The sequence below is a fragment of the Patagioenas fasciata genome, chromosome 1, assembly GCF_037038585.1.
Source record: "Patagioenas fasciata isolate bPatFas1 chromosome 1, bPatFas1.hap1, whole genome shotgun sequence".
NCBI lineage: Eukaryota > Metazoa > Chordata > Aves > Columbiformes > Columbidae > Patagioenas > Patagioenas fasciata.
The window spans coordinates 159217780-159236498 of record NC_092520.1 but is presented as its reverse complement, the minus strand read 5'-3'; the positions used below and the strand labels follow the sequence as shown (position 1 = coordinate 159236498).

General features: G+C 43.9%; 1 protein-coding gene across 4 annotated transcripts in view; it reads left to right on the top strand.

Annotated features, from left to right (window-relative positions):
* PTPRB (protein tyrosine phosphatase receptor type B) overlaps positions 1-10940 on the top strand; it is a 63064-nt gene extending 52124 nt beyond the window's left edge. For 3 of the 4 annotated variants that reach the window (XM_071799185.1, XM_065838249.2, XM_065838275.2), the window contains 4 exons: positions 191-354; positions 1763-1898; positions 5020-5140; positions 5667-10940. In XM_071799185.1, coding sequence (XP_071655286.1) covers positions 191-354; positions 1763-1898; positions 5020-5140; positions 5667-5791 — 546 coding nt within the window. In that variant the 3' untranslated portion in view covers positions 5792-10940. The remainder of the gene's footprint in view (positions 1-190; positions 355-1762; positions 1899-5019; positions 5141-5666) is intronic. The other variant, XM_065838269.2, reaches the window with a different exon arrangement.
* Positions 10941-18719: the final 7779 nt, after the last annotated feature.

The window sequence follows — 18719 nt, the reverse complement described above, 5'->3', positions numbered from 1 at the left end:
TTTTTTTAAATTAATTCGCTTAAAAACGTCTGCAAGGCTAAATTAGGAAGGTTTCTTCCTCAGTAGCACAGTTGCATCATACCCAGCTCACCTCTGGTGGCAGCTGTAGGACTTGCTCTGAACGTGCATGTTGTTTGTGTCCCCTCCACTCCCGTCTGTTCTGATGACCCACGCTTTTGTATCCCAACAGGAAGAACAGCTTGACTCAACGAGGCTCATTCGTCATTTCCATTACACTGTCTGGCCAGACCATGGTGTGCCAGAGACCACCCAGTCCCTGATTCAGTTTGTCAGAACTGTAAGGGATTATATCAACAGGACCCCAGACACAGGACCCACTATCGTGCACTGCAGGTATGTGCAAGAGCAAAAGGTCCCTGGCACAGAGCCTTTGTGTGTACACCTGGGAAGATCCCAAGTATTCATGCCTGTTAGACCATGGGCAGCCACAGAACCTGAGAGATAGCTGATGGGGCTTTTTACAAGGGCATGTAGTGAAGGGACAAGGGATAATGTCTTTAAACTGAACATGTGTCAATTTAGATTAGCTAGAAGGAAGAAATTCTTCACTCTGAGGATGCCAGGTTGGGCAGGGCTTTGAGAAACGTGGTCTAGTGGGAGGTGTCCAACCCAAGCCATTCAATGATTCTAAGTCTCCAAATACATCAGAGCAACATTCCCAAGGCACATGCAACCGCTCAGAACCTCACCATGGAAATGCCCCAAAAATGATTCTCAGGGAATCACTGTGTCTCTGTGGGACCACTGGAGAGCACTAAAGGTGTCAACAGCTGCCACTGCTCATAAGCTTTTACATTCTTAAATTGCCGATGCACTGCTGTTGCAGCTGAAGATCTGAATCACAAAGGAGTGTTCTGAAAAGGTAAGATATACCTGGGCTGAACCTGACTAGGTATGGATGTTGAGACTAGCTGGAAGATCCATCCTTTCTGACTGAGACTCCATCTCTTTACTGCCTTCACCTGCTCTTCTGCTGTTGTGCCATCTCTGGCAGCCATAGGGCTGCAGATTTTGCTCTGCTCTGTGATCCACTCCTACACACATATACAAAAAAGGCAAAACTGAACTGCTTGATCCATAATCCACTGGCCAGCTGCAGGAGAACATAGGGTTATAGAGTGAGAGAGCGCAGTGTGGTGCTGTGTGTATCTTCTGACAAAGCCAAATGCTCACTGATACTACCTGAACGTAGTATCTAACCCCTCCACCCATTTCGTGGGCTGAGGCATGTATCTCTTACATGACCACACCTGTGTCTGCCTGTACATCACGTGCTGCAATATGTCAGATGTCTATGGTATCACTGGCAGGTCAGTTTTCCTCTTCCCTGCCTCCCATTTCTAAATGCCACCTCCCAACATGTCAGCTACTGTGGACTCTGGGATACTTTGCCTTACTCTGGCCTTCTATAAAGCACAAGCCAATTTATCTTCTAGACTAAAGCCTACTGGTTCATCCCTGGGAGAGAAGAGGTTTAAAAGTTACAGTCTCTTAGTGTATCATCTTGATGATTGAGTTAATACAAAGCAGAAAGCAGTACGGGCAGTAGCGAAGATTACTATCACCATCATCTTTTTCTCCTTTCTAAACAAATTCCACTACAAAGGGCTTGAAGTCCCAGAGGTGCCATTTGAACAATAAGCTTCTCGCCCTGGAGATCAGAACTTTACAAAAATATCACATGAATATAGTGTGTGCTTTGATTGATCTTTTAAATCTTCTGGGCTGTGTTCTTTTCCAGTGCTGGTGTTGGCAGGACTGGCACATTCATTGCACTGGACCGAATTCTGCAGCAGCTGGATTCAAAGGACACCGTCGACATTTATGCAGCAGTACATGATCTAAGGCTTCACCGGGTTCACATGGTTCAGACAGAGGTAAGTTTTGGATAGCTCTACAACTCTGCAACATGTAGTAATCAGTCTCTCATCTTAAAGGCTCTCAAAGCACTTCACAGTTACTCCACTGTGAAACACTAGTTAGATGTATTTTAGCTCTCTGAGAATTTCTAGTTCAGGATTGTTTCCAGTGGCTCTCATACAGCAAATCCAAACCATAACAAGTCATATCTCAGCTTCCTATAGATCTCTTCTGTTGGCACTGGCCCACAATCATGCCAGCAGTGTTATCCAGCTGAGGTTTCAGCACATTGTTATGTTAGTGCAGTGTCCAGTAAATGAGCTTTGAGCACGGCTAGGTCCTTCAGGGATGTATTTGGAAGACAAGCCTAAACCAGGCAGGGAGGTCAGCGTAATAGGGAAAAGGAATGGAGGGCAGAGAAAATTAAGTGTGCATAATTTTAAAACTCTAAGCACTGTGGCCTTGTGGCATTGCAGTTCATTTTTTATTGAGCTGCTCTGTCGTTTTCATTAATGGTATTGGAAAGTCGATCAGCATTCCCCTGACATACTATGCAAAAGCAAGTACATTTATTCTCAAAGTGCAGAAAAAGTACATGTTTGGGATTTCTTTCTGTGCTTTTAGAACTGAAAGAAAGTCACTTTACACTAATAACAGCTAAACACTCAGGAGCTGATTTAATAAAAGCGAGTTGTGGAGGCAGCCTTTACATTTTCCCTGTGAACTGTTAATAGAGGAATCAGAACAAGTTTGATGGGTCTGCCTGTAGCTTGATACTAATGGAGCTCTTTGTTGCAATTTGGAAACTAAAACATCAGTGACAGTGCTTCCTGACAGATGTAAAAGTCACACATGGGTATGAAGAGACACTCAAATGGGAATGCAAAAGAGAGATTTCCTGGAATTATCTTAATCAGAGGAGACCTCCTGTTGGAGGGGAGACAGATTCTCAGCTTGGTCTGGGCACCCTCCTTGACAGATCCATTTCACCTTCTACTCACCCATCAGCCATAGTCATCAAAAGCAGACAGGGATCTCAGGAGGGTGGCTCTTTTTCCCTGCCTGGAAAAAGAAGCAACTGCCTCAAGAGCCTAAATTTGACACCAGGCTTATAGACAACTAAAATTGTGTGATACAAAGTCTGTCTTTGGCATGAGCTTGACATGGCATCTAAGTCAAAAGGTAGCCAGACTCAAATGAAATATCTACAGCATTAGTGAGTAGCACCCCTCTATGGCACTACTAGCACTACATGCACCTCTTCCGCAAACCAGCAGTGGCTCAAGTCTTACCCAGCTCCCTGTTGTAAGCAGTCCTGCCCTTGGAAGAATTCACAAGCAGCATCCCAGTGATGAGGTCACAGAAAGCTTTTGCAGCTCACAGGTGCTCACCCCACTTGAGCTGTAACATGCTTGTAGACCAACCATGCAGCTGTGCCAGTGCACAGCCACTGAGCTGCTGTATTTTGGGCAAGTCATTAATCTGAACTGACAGTTGCGTCTGTATATGGTTTCTGATTTGGAATTGTCTTTCACTGAGGTAGCTTGAAGCGCAAGCAATACAACATCTCATCCTTCTGCAAGAAAATAAAGTAAATTTATCCTGGAGTTTTATGTTCATTTGAAGTTTGCAATGAGCAGTAAATTATGAAGTAATTCTTACACATCTCTTAAGAAAAAGTAAAGTGGGTGGGGAGAGGGAGAAGAAAAGATCTGCTCCACGAACTTCATCTAAAGTGTGTGAAGACCCTAGTTCGTGGTCTTGGCTTCCACAATCTGTTTGAGAGTTGAGATAAAAGCTAGGTCACCATGTGCTGATGTGGCAGAAGGCAAATCCCAGTGAGGAGCACAAGCCAGCAGATAGGACTATTTGCAGTGAGATGTTCCACCCAAAGGTCACAGCACCATCGTGCTTGACATTATGCAGTCAGAGTAAAACAGCAACAACAAAACAGTGCCCCTGCTTCAGACTTGGCTGAAAGCTGCTTAAGACGAGAGACCACAGCTGGAGACATGCAGGGGAGTAACAGCAAACTCTGTCCATCAACTCAAAAAGCAGTGAGCTCAGCACAGCAGCTGTAGCAGGCAGAGAAGTAGTCCACCATTTCAGTCCCAAATGGTCTCTGCCAAAGGAAGTCTCTGTGTCCTGGCCAACTTCCCACCAAATGGGTGGGTGAGGTGCAGGATTCTGCTCCATGGAGGCAGCAGCCGTAAGTGCATAACAGTGGGTATCCTCGCTCTCCCGGAGCACTGAGGAAAATGCACAGGGCAGTAGCTCTTGTGAAAGAGAAGTAGAAGATGTGGCGAGACAAAATACACATGCTATGGGAGAAATCATGTCTTTGAGCTAAAGTGATGTTAAAAAGGTACACCTTGATATATAAAGAGGCTAAGCCTAATTTTGGGGTACTATGCTACACTCATCCAAAAACCAAGAATCATCCATGTCATAAACTACAAAGAGCAGCAAACCTTGGGGACTTAACAATCTATTCTACCAAGGTAGTTTGATAAATAGTCATTAACATGCTGACCCTTCTGACTTTGGTTGTTAATATTATCTTAGCTCCCTTCTATGAAAGGCAGTCTTCAGAAAAGACAGTCTGTCCTTCACTGCACAGTCAGAAGTAATCTTATATTGGATCAAAAAATTCTGCCTTGCCAGAAAATTTGGGTTCATCAAAATTCAATGAAATATTAATATATTGTGATAAAATTCTGTGGAAAATATTTATTTTCAGAACAAAAAATCAGGAGATTGTTTGTCTCTTCTGCCTGCTTCCCTGTACATATTAATTCTGGTACACATACTTTATAATAAAGCATTCAGTAGTAGTAGCAATCCAAGACAGCATCATGTCAAATTATGCCTTACAGCTGATAGACCTTTCACTCATGACATGATCTGTCAAAACATACTGTGTTCATTTATGTTTTACTGGTAACATTTCTGAAACCAAGTGATCACAAAAGTTTACTGTTTTACTAGTGCGAAAATGAGAATAATTTTGGAAGTATAGTTTCATTTTTAACATCACCCTTTGTTGTGTGCGAAGGAGTTAGCCTGTAATGATTTTTCACAATACAGAAAATTAAGTTACAAATATCCCAGAGTGACTTGAAAAAAAATATTTTGCAGTGTCAATATGTGTATCTACATCAATGTGTGAGAGATGTGTTAAGAGCCAGAAAACTTCGCAGTGAACAAGAAAATCCCTTGTTTCCAATATATGAAAATGTGAATCCAGAGTATCACAGAGGTAAGTGCAAGTTTATCAAATTGTAAAGTGTTTCAAATGTAATAGCTCGTTGACAATGCAATTGAGGGGACAAATTGTGCTATGCCGTGCCATCGGTATTTTTTCTCTTCCTGGATCTCCACTTCTTCACTGCTCTGCTCTTGTCACTCTCAAAATTGCATTGTTATTTCCTCCATCAGTGGTCATGATAACGTCTGTTGCTGCTTGTACCTTACCTTCATGCTCTCCCTGTCTCACACGTCATGATTCCTGTGCTGTTGGGGGATCTGAACCTCTTCCCTGTCATGTTATTGTCTTCCTCCTGTACCTCACCAGTGTTTACATCATCTACTTTTAAGCATGCTCGGGCCACTGACTGGGTTCTTTGGTCTCTGTCATCGACGTTGTTCGATTTCTGTCCTGAATCTCCTTCATTTTCTGTTGACTGTATAGACGGCCTTAGGGGACTTCCCATCTGCCTTGACTGGCTGATGTATGTGTCCAAGGCTGTGCTCTTTTCTCCTCCTCCAACTCTCCTTTCTTACAGGCCCTTGTCCCCAGCCTGTACCCAGTCCCCTGGGAATAAGAACTGCAGGAGTAGCAAATCTGGTACAAGCACTGCCCTTCACCTCCTGTTCTCATGGCTGGAGGACCAGTCTGGAGAAGCTGTAAGCAGAGGTGGCCTGCGTGTCCTGGTAGAGCTTGTTCCTAGAGGCTGTGGAAGTTTTCAGAGTCAGACAGCAGGACCTCGGTAGCTCCTCAAATTTGGGCACTGGGAATTGTGCTTATGAGGGATCAAAATCGTTTTCTTGATCAAGCCCTTAGAAGCCGGAATTGTCATCAACAGGTAGAGCAGGATTTGAGGAGGCCAAGGACTGAAACGTTATGACTGGGTCCCACAAGCTGGGGGTGCTAGCAAAAGCAGGGCTGGGATCTGCTCTTCAGCTGTCACATCAATCACCAGCCAGTGCGACTGTCACACAACCACCTTTCAGAGCTCTATAGTGAAGAGCTGAACGTGAAACCACCAGGGTTGTTTTATTTTTTCTAATCTCAGTTTTCCTTGCTTTCAGATGCTGTTTATTCAAGGCACTAAGAATGTTACAGACAACTGCTTTTGTGACCACATTTGTTAACTAGGGGTTTTGTTTGGGTTTTTTAATGTATGTATTTCATGCACTAGAAAGGTGCCAGACCTTTCTGTTGAGACTGTGTATAATTTATTGGTCTGGTGATTTTTTTTTAAAGATATCTAATTTAAGTGTAACAGATATTAATGTATATAATTGTATTTTGGCATTATGTAAATATGTATTTTTTTCTATATTGTTCATATTAATATTAAGCTTCAGATAATACTATTTTTTTCTTATCACAGTTTTTGGAACTGTTCTACATAAACTATTTTAATTTGTATGGCTAACAGGACTGCTGCATTTGGGGCAGGTTATGTATTGGCATGTAACACACAGGAAAATTCCTATAAGAAGAACCTCATTTTTTTTAACTAGTTCAGTGTTTGTGAGATGAAATAAGCTACTATTAAGCAAGAGAACAGTAGTCCTATATAGGAATTACAATGCTACTCGAAACTTACTGCTTGAAAATGGTTGTAGCCCATAACACAATGACATACCTTTTACAGAACTCCTTAACAGCCAGCCAAAACAGGGTCCACCTCACTAGAAGCAACTGTTTCAGTCTCATGGGACGTAGCAGAAAAATATCAAACAACACATGCTGCCGTGAAGTCTAGCAGACCTTTGCCCCACATGCATGGCTTTGAGGGGAGACAGGTCACATTCTGATTTCTTTGCACTGGTTTGAGAGAGCAGGATCAGACCACAGGCTGTGTCTGCGCAGTTTCACTTACATACAATTACAATAAGAAAGGTATTCAAGGAAACACCTCGGACATTCATGTTAGCAGACCTGTAAGGATGTGAAGCCTGGCAACTTCCATAGCTCATTAAAAACAACACTGCATCATGATAGCTAAAAGAATAGAGAAATAAAGACATATAAAGTTATATATCCCACAGTTCACACAACTGGCTTCAGCCTTAAGCTGCTTGCAACAGAGCTGCCTTGGCCCAAGCATTGGTCTTCATTGAATGCCACTTGCTTTCACAAAGGGAAAGTGAGGCCCCAGCATGTCCACGTGGAAAAACTCCTCCACTTCGATATTGCCTGATGCCACCACCACAAGGGCAGCTGGAATAGAAGAAGACTGGGGATGCTGGCTGGCAGGGCTGTGCTAATCATTCGATTACTCAAAGCATTTCGTGATTAGCAAGACATACAATCGAAAACCACTCGCCTGATACCTTCTCCAGCCAAGTGGATTAGGCACATCCTCTCTCCTCTGCAAAGAGGTTCCTTATTCAAGGGACTGATCTGAACACTCGGTTCAGCTTTTCTTTGTCTTTATAAAGTGCTCTTCACGCAAATAGAGAATAGGCGGTGCACAGGTCTTCATCACAAAAAGAAGGAAGGGCTTGATAGTTCTCCTTTTATATATCTAACCATACTTTACCTAGAGAAAACAGCCTGCTGCAGAAAGCAAGTGCCTAATTTCCACTTTTATTTTGGAGATAAGTAAATATTTCTGAAGGCCTTCAGAGAACTAGCCAATACTCGTAAGTGCAGACCTGCTATGGCCCTGGGCCAAGGCTACTGTGATTTCACCATGGCTTACTGGAGCCACCCTCTCCTTGTGGCAGGAACACCTGCCTGAAGATGGGCAAAGAAATCTGCAAGGCAGCTCTGACACAGTTTTCTTAATCATTCCAAAAGCAGAACCGGTTGGACATCCATGTCACTCTGGTTTTCCTAGGGAGAAGGAAACAGCTTGATAATCCTTCTTCCTTCCTACTCCATCTGTAGTCTCATCCTTTCTTGACCCAATATCCCCACATGCCTCAGAAGCCACCCTTCATATCAGCTTTCACAGCTGCTCAGAACATGTAAGCGTGGCTAACGTTTTAGGTATCTATCTCTGTATGAAAATACTGCTCATTCTTTGCCCTCAGTGGGATCTGAAGAAGGGAACTAGCATTATAGTGGAAGGCATTTGCACAGAGGGAAAGCTAAGCCAGACCACAAAGAAATGTGCAAATTTTCTGCAGGCCCCTTTTTTCTCTGTTTCCTTTGCTAGATAGATTGTAGGTTAGCAAGCAAGGACAACCAAGCACGGCAGCTTTAGATCAATCATTGACCTTGCTAATAGCCACTGAAATTAGGGCATCATGAAAATTGTGATTGTGTTACGTGCGCTGCATTCAGTCCTTTCTTTTTGCAGCAGGAGCTGAGGAATAAAGATCACCATGTTAGTTACCGGCAGTACAATTACACTGTGAAGACGTACCAAATGTACCCTATAAATTATCTCACTCTATGTATTACTGTGTCTTTTTTTACGCTGAGGAAAATGGAACTCAGTAATATATGATCTGAGGGCAAAAGTCTGATTGTATACTATGCGTGCACGATGTTCGTCATTTTCAGAAAGACACACATCGTTCTGCTCTTTCTTTTGACATTGTTTCTCAGCTCTGTCCTCTGCACCTACAGAATTCACAAATCTGCACCCAAAATGATGATGTTGTAGCAGACAGCTATTTTGATCTTTGCTCTCAGCTGATAATGGACACAGTTCGTAAGCCTCTTCCTCCTCATCACTTAATAACATGACAGATGACCTTAGACACGCTGGCACAACTCTCTTGAGCACCTTTACATTTCTGCCTGGCCAGGTCACGCGTGGGACTGTACACACACATTATTGTTCTGGTTCTGCTTTCCAGACAATTCTGGTCATATGAAACCAGTGTAAATCCACTGAAAATAGGTAAAAAGTATCTATGTAGCATTTTGTTAATAAAAGACACCTACTTATCAGTATAATTAATTGTATTTACTGTGCCTCTAAGCTGAGTAACAGGACTGATGGGAAATGTTAAATGTAACAAAAATGAACTCGAAGGAGCCCATGTACTGAACAAAGAGAGCTCTTAAGGAAAAAGACACCCTCCGCTGAAGAGGATGTTTCTCTTTTGAATGTCCACGAACGATGTTCAGAATTGCCTTCTTAATGTTTCCTAATAATAATGTTATAAAGCAAGGCTAGTGTCGTTGCTGATCCATAAGCTAAGATTTGCACACTTGGAGCCCAGTCCTGTGAACCTCTGCATTGTCCACAAAGCTACCTGAGTACTTTTGTGAAAGTCAACTGGAATACTTGCCTGAAGAATGTCATTCCACTTCTGAAGCACTTGCAGGGTTGGGCTTTTAGGTTAGTTCAAATTTTTGTATTGAAAGTTATTTAATAATGAAAAAATTGTGATAAATGTTTTTTTAATCTGTGCAATACAATTACAAGATCCACTACCGATTGTAGAAAAAAAAAGAAAAAAAAAAAGATTTTGCATAGCTGGAGTTGATAAATGATATTTTTTGTTACTAGTGGAACACAAAAGTGGGTGAGAAATAGGCATACTGTGAAGATGTCATAAAAGTGCAACTTTATACATTTTTCTCTGCTGCTATAATTATTTATACAGCTTATATACGTGCCTAAAATTGCCAGAAATATTATTTTATGCCATGATATACTATGAATTTCCCTTCAGTTGTAGAACAGAGAAAAGAAAATGTGTGAGCTTTCACTTTATATTATGTATTGTTTATGTTTATTTACGCTTTGACTTTGAAAGCAAAAAGTTAAATACTAGATGGATAGGAATACGTGAGCACTTAGCCATGCTCCTCAGCCTGGGAGTTCCTGTATACAATATATATGAAGAACAATAACCATCTAATCGCTATATCAGCATATCCCCCCAGGGTCACAGGTGGGAGAAACACGCCTGATGTTCAGAGATAGAACCCGCTGCAGCTTCTCTGCCAAGGAGTGGCATGGCAGGTGCATTTCATTTTATTCTGATTTCTTTCTGTACTTCAGACGTACAGTCTGCGTGAACAAAGCGCAATATAAAACAAAACCCCTTCCCTAGTGGCCCAGTCACAGACATTCAGGCTGTGGAGCTGTGAGCACTGGGACCTCCAGTCCCAAGAGGCTGCGGCTTTGAATAGAAGGTGGGTGCGTACCCCCTACTTGGGCGGCTCACCGTGCCCTCAGCTCTTCCTCGCAGGCTGACAAAGTCAAAACTCCCGACCACTATGGCCAAAGCAAACTGGTCTGTTAGCAGTGACCTCGCAGATCAGCAGCTGGTTCAGGCTGGGATTTGGTTTTTAAGACTGGCGGGAAATACTGGACACCATGGTTAACTAGGGTTAGCAGTTGGACTCGGTGGCCTTGAGGGTCTCTCCCAACCAGAATGATTGTATGACTAGCGAAGTTTAGCAAATACTGTGGAATTTGGGCACATTCAGTGTCAGTGATGCTGCTAGATGTGCACGATGATTTGGTTATTTCTTGGTTTATTTGAAAGCTACCAAAATACTGTAAGCAATGTCAAATAGCTAAATATGTATTGCTCTACAGCAGGGCAGTATCTTACAGTGAAAACCCGCAATTTCGAAATGTCGCTAACCATAAATTCTTTGTCAGTGCCTGGAGTAAAGTGTCTGAAAAACATCTTCAGCACATATTCCTTTCACATATGCTATATAATTACTTATATTTGTGTTCCTAACAAACACTGGGTGAACACAGAATTGTGCCACTATTGTCAATTTAATTTATGCATTTAAGTATATTTTTATATTTTTAGCTACAGTCAACAAATCAAATATATTTGAGCGTATTTTACACATTTTTCTAAATAGTTCATGAATAAAACATTAATTTTAAAAGAAATCACATCCTCGTCTTCTGTTTGACTGCCCTCGCACTATGTGTTTGCTTGTGCTGCTCAGAGAAAAGGTCATAAGTGAGTTTGATTTCAAGTGAGACCTTCTTCAGAGATCATTACATTCATCAGAAGCCTCAGCCTGTTGGGGAAAGGGGCTCTGCTGTTGCCCGCTGGCCGAATTAGTTCCCCGGGCGGAAAGATCCGGTTGTTTCCTCCGCCTCCCCCATTCTCTGCCCTTCTCTGTTAATTACCCAAATACCATGTGGGTTACACAATGGGTATTTGAAACAACAGTGCCTCTTGAACTTGGGTGCCTGTTATTTTAGAGACATTTGGCCAGGCAGTTGTACAAATTAACACCACACTGGGGCTCCATCACTGCCTGCCGCCCAAGGGTATGAAATGTGCTCTTTAGCAAAGATATTTCTTCTCTTCCCGCTCTCCACAATCCTTAAAAAGCATTAGCATTCCTGTGGGTTCAGGGTGCTTGGCAGCAGCATGCTTCTTGCCAGGGCTCTGTGCCTCAGTTATTCCTTATTTGTCATCAGAAGTGCTTAGGACAAGTTAATTCTGTTTATGGTTTATTAGCTTCTGTTTTGTACTGTAAGCTATTGGCTAAGGAGCTGTGTATTGAAGGCTCAGGGAGTTGTTAGGTTTTCCTCTTTGTGATATAAAAGCTTACCTCTGAGCCGTACTCTGTCCTGAAGCCATACACAAAAGAGTAGTAATAAAGATAAAATAATGTACAGGAGAAACATGGCCAGCATTGCAGACAAGAAGAAATACAAATGTTTTTACAAGGTACAGCAAGGAAACTGAAACACAGCGCATCTCTTCTAGTTTGGCAAGAACACAGTGGTTGGTTCCTGTTAAAACATTGCCAGAATCAGGTTTCTAACTTTGGACCAGACTTTTACCTGCGATTTGTAGATGTGAGCTGACTGTTTTGTCTGATAAGTCATTTAATAGATAATAATTTCATTTTTCTGCCAGTCCCAGTCTTCACTATCAGCTGCTTTCCTAAGCCCTAGAAATAGCTGCTGGTGTCAGACGTCTTACGGCAGGCGCGACGTAGCAACACTGATATGTCAGCAAATATCACAAGTGAAAATTTCAAGTGTTGCTAACCAAGCCTTTGCACATCACTCAGGCACAACACCGGCCCTGACCTGCCCAAAAACCTCCAGCAGCAAAATAATTTTTAAAAAAATAATAATAATAATAATAATAAAAAAGATAAAAGAGTGTTCCAATTAATTTGTGGAAAACATTGCGTTTTGAGGGAGTTGTGAAAGCCAGACCCACTTTTGCTGTTCTCAGGGCCAGAGATGTGGGACGCAGCGTGCAGTGGCTACTGACAGGCATGGCCACCCGATGCCAGGAGAGAGGCAGCAGTGACGCCGCGGTCACCGCTGCGGTGGCTGGGCTGTATTGATCAGTGAGCTGCCAATGGCCGCCCCTTTGGATTAATCTGCTGGATTTCATCATCTGGTGGCTGCGAGACTGCCTCTGCTCACTGGGCGCACAGCCAGAGTGGGTGGGCACATTCAAGAGCACATGGGACAGAGTAGGACCCAGCAGTGCTGGCAAGGAGAGGGTCTCCAGGCACAAACAGCCCCGGGACCTTCATTGCTGCTTGTAGCTGTACAACCAGGTGTGTGTGCCTCATGCTTTTTGGGGGTCTGGCTTCTGGCACCTGCAGGTGTCTGACATCCTCTGTTAGTTAGATGCGAACTGTCATTTGCATGGTGCGAAACCACTCCATGACATTCAGGTTTGCTTGTGACAAGGCATGGTCCCTGCTCCTGGAGGCCTGGAGTAATCAGCAGCACTGGGCAGGCATGGAGGAATCAAGGTCCAAGAGGGCAATTTTTGCAGACCTCAAAGTCTTTCAGTCTCCAGGCAAAACATTACCTTAGCACCTACAGCTTTGCTGTTGCAGGGGGCCTGGTGTCCTTAAAAGAGACCAAAGTCCCCCTGAGGACTGTCACTGAGCAGGCAGAATCCCTACCATCAGCACCGAGAGGGTCCATGCCTAGCCTAGCTGTGGGCTACCCTCCCCACTCCTCCTGACCTAAATTCCCAGCTGGAAAGGGTGCATGTCCCAGCCCCCAGAGATGAGTCCTTTCACGACAAGAAGGGACTCTAATGGATGTTTTTTTCTATCTACCTGTCTTGATTGGGCTGATTTGCACCAGGCTTTAAAACTAGACACATTTGGCTCAGCTGTGCCAAGGTGTGCTCTCCTGCATAGGTCCAAAACCTGGACAGAAGAAAGCTGATGATCGGGCTAATCACAGAATCACAGAATGTTAGGGATTGGAAGGGACCTCAAAAGATCATCTGGTCCAATCGCCCTGCCGGAGCAGGAACACCTAGATGAGGTTACACAAGAATGTATTCAGGTGAGTTTTGAATGCCTCCAGAGAAGGAGACTCCACAACCTCCCTGGGCAGCCTGTTCCAGTGCTCTGCCACCCTCACCTCCTTAAAAGTCTTTGATGGGTTATCAGAAGCATAATTTTGTCTTGATCGGGTGCTTCCTTCTTGTAGAGAGCAATGTATGTTCAATAAGTCCTTGTCCCCACTTGTAGTGGAGCTGTAGCATTTCCATCAGCTCAGAAACAATCGCTTTCTCCCTTGCCTGTGGCACCTAGGCACTATTGAGTTACATATACCATATACATGCTGCACTCGGGAGGCACTGACCAAGCCACTGATTAACCCTGGCTTCCTCCATCTCCTCAAACCTGCTGTGCTACTCACTTCTGGCATCTCAGGTCTGAAGTACCTTCTGGAAAAGCTCATTGAGTGTGGAGAAAGAGCAAACACCAGGATCATTTCCATCTGATCAGGCACAAACATTTCCAGCAGAGGCATGTCTGCCTGGGGTAATCATCCCAGACCGCCCTTACGAATGCTTGTCGCCAGGCAGCCAAAGGGAGTTGCAAGAACCGTACCCTAGAACTGGTTGCCTCTCATCTAAGACACACAAAGCAGTTAGATTGACAAAGTAGTAATCTAAGTAGACATCTATAGTGCCTAATGTAGGCATCCATGGGCTAAAATCAACTGGTTACTATCCCTGTACCCTAGTCACATTTGGGGATGGACTAGGAGTTCAGCATCTTCATGCCACCCAATGGAGGTGGTCCTGGAACATCCTTGGGGGCTTCGGACCCTCACAGCTCTGCAGGAGCTGCTCTGCATTTTCAGAATAAAGCTTTGAATTTAAGCAATGCCCTTTGGAGTCACACTCGGAGGTCTGTCACTAAACTAAAACCTAAGCCCAGTTCTCACACTAGTTCAGCTTCTTCCCCAGGACTGCAGCTGGTAAGCATGAGAGACCTGCAGCTGAAGTGTCTCCACTAATCATCAAAGTAGCAAAGTGCAATGGTAAAATAGTGCCAGAGGCCTCTTCGGAGAGGAAAAGAACTGCATCAGGTGGCTCCACAGGACACTCGCACTGCATTCCTGCATCAGCCTGCAAGCATGAAGGAATCAACAGGGAATACGTACTCCTTCACAAATTCTCCTCATCCTTGGCAGAGGCACACACATATTTGTCATTAGGGAAGGGGATATATTTCAAATCCATTTGTTTGAATAGCCACATATTGTAAAGTTATGAAAATCATTTTCAGTTTGAAAACATATTATAAGAAGTTATAAAAATCATCTCCTCCCACTATAATCCCAAGCTCTCTCGCACTTCCATTAGATACATGAGACAAGCACATCTGTTTTTTGCCTGGACCAAGTTTGAGGCTGTAGAGCAGCCAGCACAGAAAGAAGGCCCTTCAATTTTGTTTTCCATCCTACATAGAGTAAAGAATCCTGAAATTAAAAAAGAGACTAGTGGCATTACACATAAGAAAGCCCAGACTTCCTGGAAAATCAAACACAGGCCAGATGGCACGTAGTGAAGCTACCCAAATAGATCTGGTATGAGCTGAGCTACAATGTAAAAACACAGGGTAAAAATAATTGGATGCAGAAAGCAAAGTGAAGGTGGTCAGAATGCTCCATACAGTTTGGCTAGGGCAAGAAAATTTTATGCAAATAAAGGACGGCTACAGAAAGGTCTGTGTGTTAATTGGGGGCATCTCTCCTGCCTGTCAATGACTAAAGTAGCAGTAATTAAGCCAGGAGGAGGAAAAGACAGGCACTTGCAGAGGCAACAAAGAGGTATATAATGTCCAAAGTATCAAACAGATCAGAAAATATATGCTGGAGACACTACAGGTGATAAATGCCAGCATCCTGTTATCACTGGATCTAAAAGACATCTGGAGCCAAATTATTTGTGAGAATCCAACTTTGAGAGAATGAACTGGCAGACTAGAATTAATTAATGCCCTACAGATCTGTGCTAGAAAGGTTGGAGAGCACTAAAAATATCCAAGGAGCCTGCTTCTTACACATCATGCCAATTAGATCTGGTCAGGCTGTGACAAATTTTCTGTAAACATTCTGGTGAGCAAGCAACTCCCTCAGCCCCTCCAGCAGTTCCCAGGGTGGCTGAAATCTTGTCTTGAAGACACTCAAAATTTCAATGGCAAAAATGGAGGAGGCAAAAAGCAAAAGAAAGAACTAGTGTCAAGTATGTTGTAGCTGATGAACCAAAGCAGGTAGGAAAAAATCAGATCCTTAGCTTGGTGACGTTCTTGAGCATGGGTTTCTGTTTGCTTTGGTGGGATCAGACCTAAACATCTTGTTGTACTGAGTCCATTAGAGGAAAAGGAGAAAAGGCAGAAAATATGATGAGTGAACTTGTACTGCTCTTATCTAGGGAACACACATCCATTTCAGCGGGGAAAAATGCACATACATCCATGCTGGGAGAATAAGGCAGCTAGGAAGAAGGGCAAAGCCATCAAAGATCTCCACCGACTTTGTTGTGACATCTTTTATTTAACTTCCCTTCTCTACCTCACGTGCCATCACAGACCAATGAAGGAAAAGCCCATGGAGCACTATATCATGCAACTGGGTGGGACTGGACCCCATTGTGCTCTGATCAGGGAGCTGAGTCACCAAGTCACACAGTGCAAGTGGAAACTTGTGCACCTTGCCCAGGAGGTCCTAACGCCGAGGTTGGACACATTCCTGCTTCCTCACTCCACCTCCCCAGGGAAAACCAGACTTGAATCAGCTGTGCAAGATGCTGCTTTCCCCGAGGAAGGGGCTCTCGCCCACCTCCTCGTTTTCAGCCCCACACATTCCCATAGCCCTCTGCTTGTTGCCATTCAGCACAACAGACAGGGGAATGATCTATGTTAAAATTAACTTGTGATCAACAAAAACAAAAGGCTGTTTTTAAGCTCTCTGCTCTGTTCCAGGAGACAGTGTCCAAGGTTTTTATGCAGCCGAAGACTAGCGGGGCAGGGTTTGTCAAACACGTGCTCTTTTTGCCTCTCAGACCCTTTCCTGCTCCCTTAGCCCATCTGCTCTGGCAGAGCCTGACCTGACCCTCACAAGTCCCACCAGGTTGCCCCCAGAAAATGAGCCTCCAACCCAGCTTGGTCCCCAGCCTGCCACTTACCTCTGTGAGGAACAGGAATGATGGGTTTGAAAAAAAGTGGGTCTAACGCTGACTTTCCCGTAGGTGCAAGTATGACTGATGGCTGGGAACCAGCCTCAAAGAAGAGGGGACCAAAGAAAGGCAAAGAAAAGCTCTGGACAGCAGGAGGAAGGATGGATTTTGGCTCATGTCTTGTGTTATGCCAAGCAGAGGAAAGCTCAGCGTGGTGGGATTTTGCTCCCTGCATAGACCTCCTCCAGGTCAATGGGAAAGCTGAGCATCTTGTTAGTGTGAGTAGGTCCTGAAATTACACTTTGTCTTCTAGTACTCACACACTGAAAGGGAGAACTGGGTGCAGAGACTGCATAAACAAATTTCTCTTACCTACATATCCATATCCTCCCCCTTCTAGTTCTTATCTGAGTAATTAAATTATGCAGCTGAGGAAAGTGATTTGGAAAACAGATGGTATGCAAGATGCTATAGAAAACAGTGGTGCATTTTAAACCTTACAGCAGAGACACAGACAGATATGGGCAGTATATGCGCCTTGAAATCATTGAACTTCAAAGCTGCTTGAGTGATGGCCTTTAACCAGAAGAAATGAATGGCCCTCTAGCCTCTAACTTTATATTCATAATTAAGTATTTAAATCTAGCTTTTCCCCAAATATTGTGGCTGGTCTAATTTGCCACAGAAGCTGGTGTGACCTAACCATGGCTCCTGGAAAATGTCAATGGTAGGAAATACAGGATTTGGACAAGATGGGATCTTGAAGCAAGCAGTTTATCCTAGCACGAGTCTGAAAGTGACAGAGAATGACACAGAAACCAGCAGATCACTAATTACCTATGTGAGGCTCTAAGCCTGTTATCCCACTGTATTCCTTACATTTAAGACTATGGCATGAACTCAACAGAGCAGGCCTGGGCAAGGACCAGGTGCCACAGCTGCTGGCAGCATGGATGCCACATCCCCAGATCTGCTGGAGAAGCATCACATGGTGCGACCCCACCGCTGCCTCCCAGCCGCTGAAAGCCCTTGGGAAAAGAAGGGGAGAACTTTTGCCAGTGTATCCAAGGAAGGGGGTTTGCCAATGACGTCTGCCTCTGGATCAGCATTAAAATGTCTTCACTCAAAACAGAGATGTCAAAACAGATTGTGCTGGCTTGTGTCGGATGGTGCTGCCGCCTCTTTCCAGGAAAATGGTACAGTCGTCAAATCCCACCCTCTGAAACGGTGCTGGAGATCATCTTGTCATAATGAAAACCATCACAAGAGGATCTAGGGGAGCCATGTGGCTGGCAGCGGTTTCCACCGCTGAGTGTATTTCCACACAAAGCTGGAGGTAATTCTCAGAGAGACTAATAAATTGAACATAAAGAGTTTAAACCGTCCGGATAAATAATGGCAGATGTTTAAGGAAGGAATAACACACAAAAGTATGAATTATGCAGTGCCTGCAGTTCAAAGAAAATTAGTTCAAACTGCAAGGGCATTGTTCAGAAGAACAGTAAGGGATAAAGTGACTGGGGGAGGCAGGAAGGGGAGGAAAAGCTGTCTCCCTTCCCTCAGATGCCTGAGAACCATCCCCAGCCAGCACAGCGAAGCACCACTTCATCACCAAACCAGCATCAAGTGCTCAGGGTGGGAGCAGAGGCGAGCGCTGCCACTTGCAATCACATACTCCAGCCTGCAGAGTGCTATGAGCAATTTTTGGGGGCCTCTGATGTGCAGAAACACTGAATCCCACTGCAAAATCGGCATCTTGTTGTGGATGTTTTCAGCAAAGGACAAGGAATGGGGCGAGCAGTTGGGATGGGGAGTGAGGAACCAGGATCTCTGCCTTTCACTTCTGTCTCTGTTTCACTCTCCGACCTTTTGCATAACACCTAACCTCTGCAGGCAGCAGTTCAGCTGCTTGTAAAAGAAATTCTCACTTCCCAGGGATGTGAGGACACCTACGGTCCAATTAAAAACCTTGTATGAAAGACTCTCTTAAAAATAACTGTGCTGCCAGCCCTCCTCTTCCTCACCCAACGATAGAGCAGATTTTAATATGGTACATTTGCCAGAAATGTACTCTTTTGAAAGCGGAGACAAACCCTTAATTGTCAGAAAAGCTACAGTACTTCTTATTTATTTTTTTTTTTTCCAAATTGCATAGGTAGTGTTTAAATGGATAGGGCCAAATTATCAGAATGTTTTTGAGCTACGTAATGAGTGAGTATTGCTAATAGCAATGCTTGACTTGGTAACAC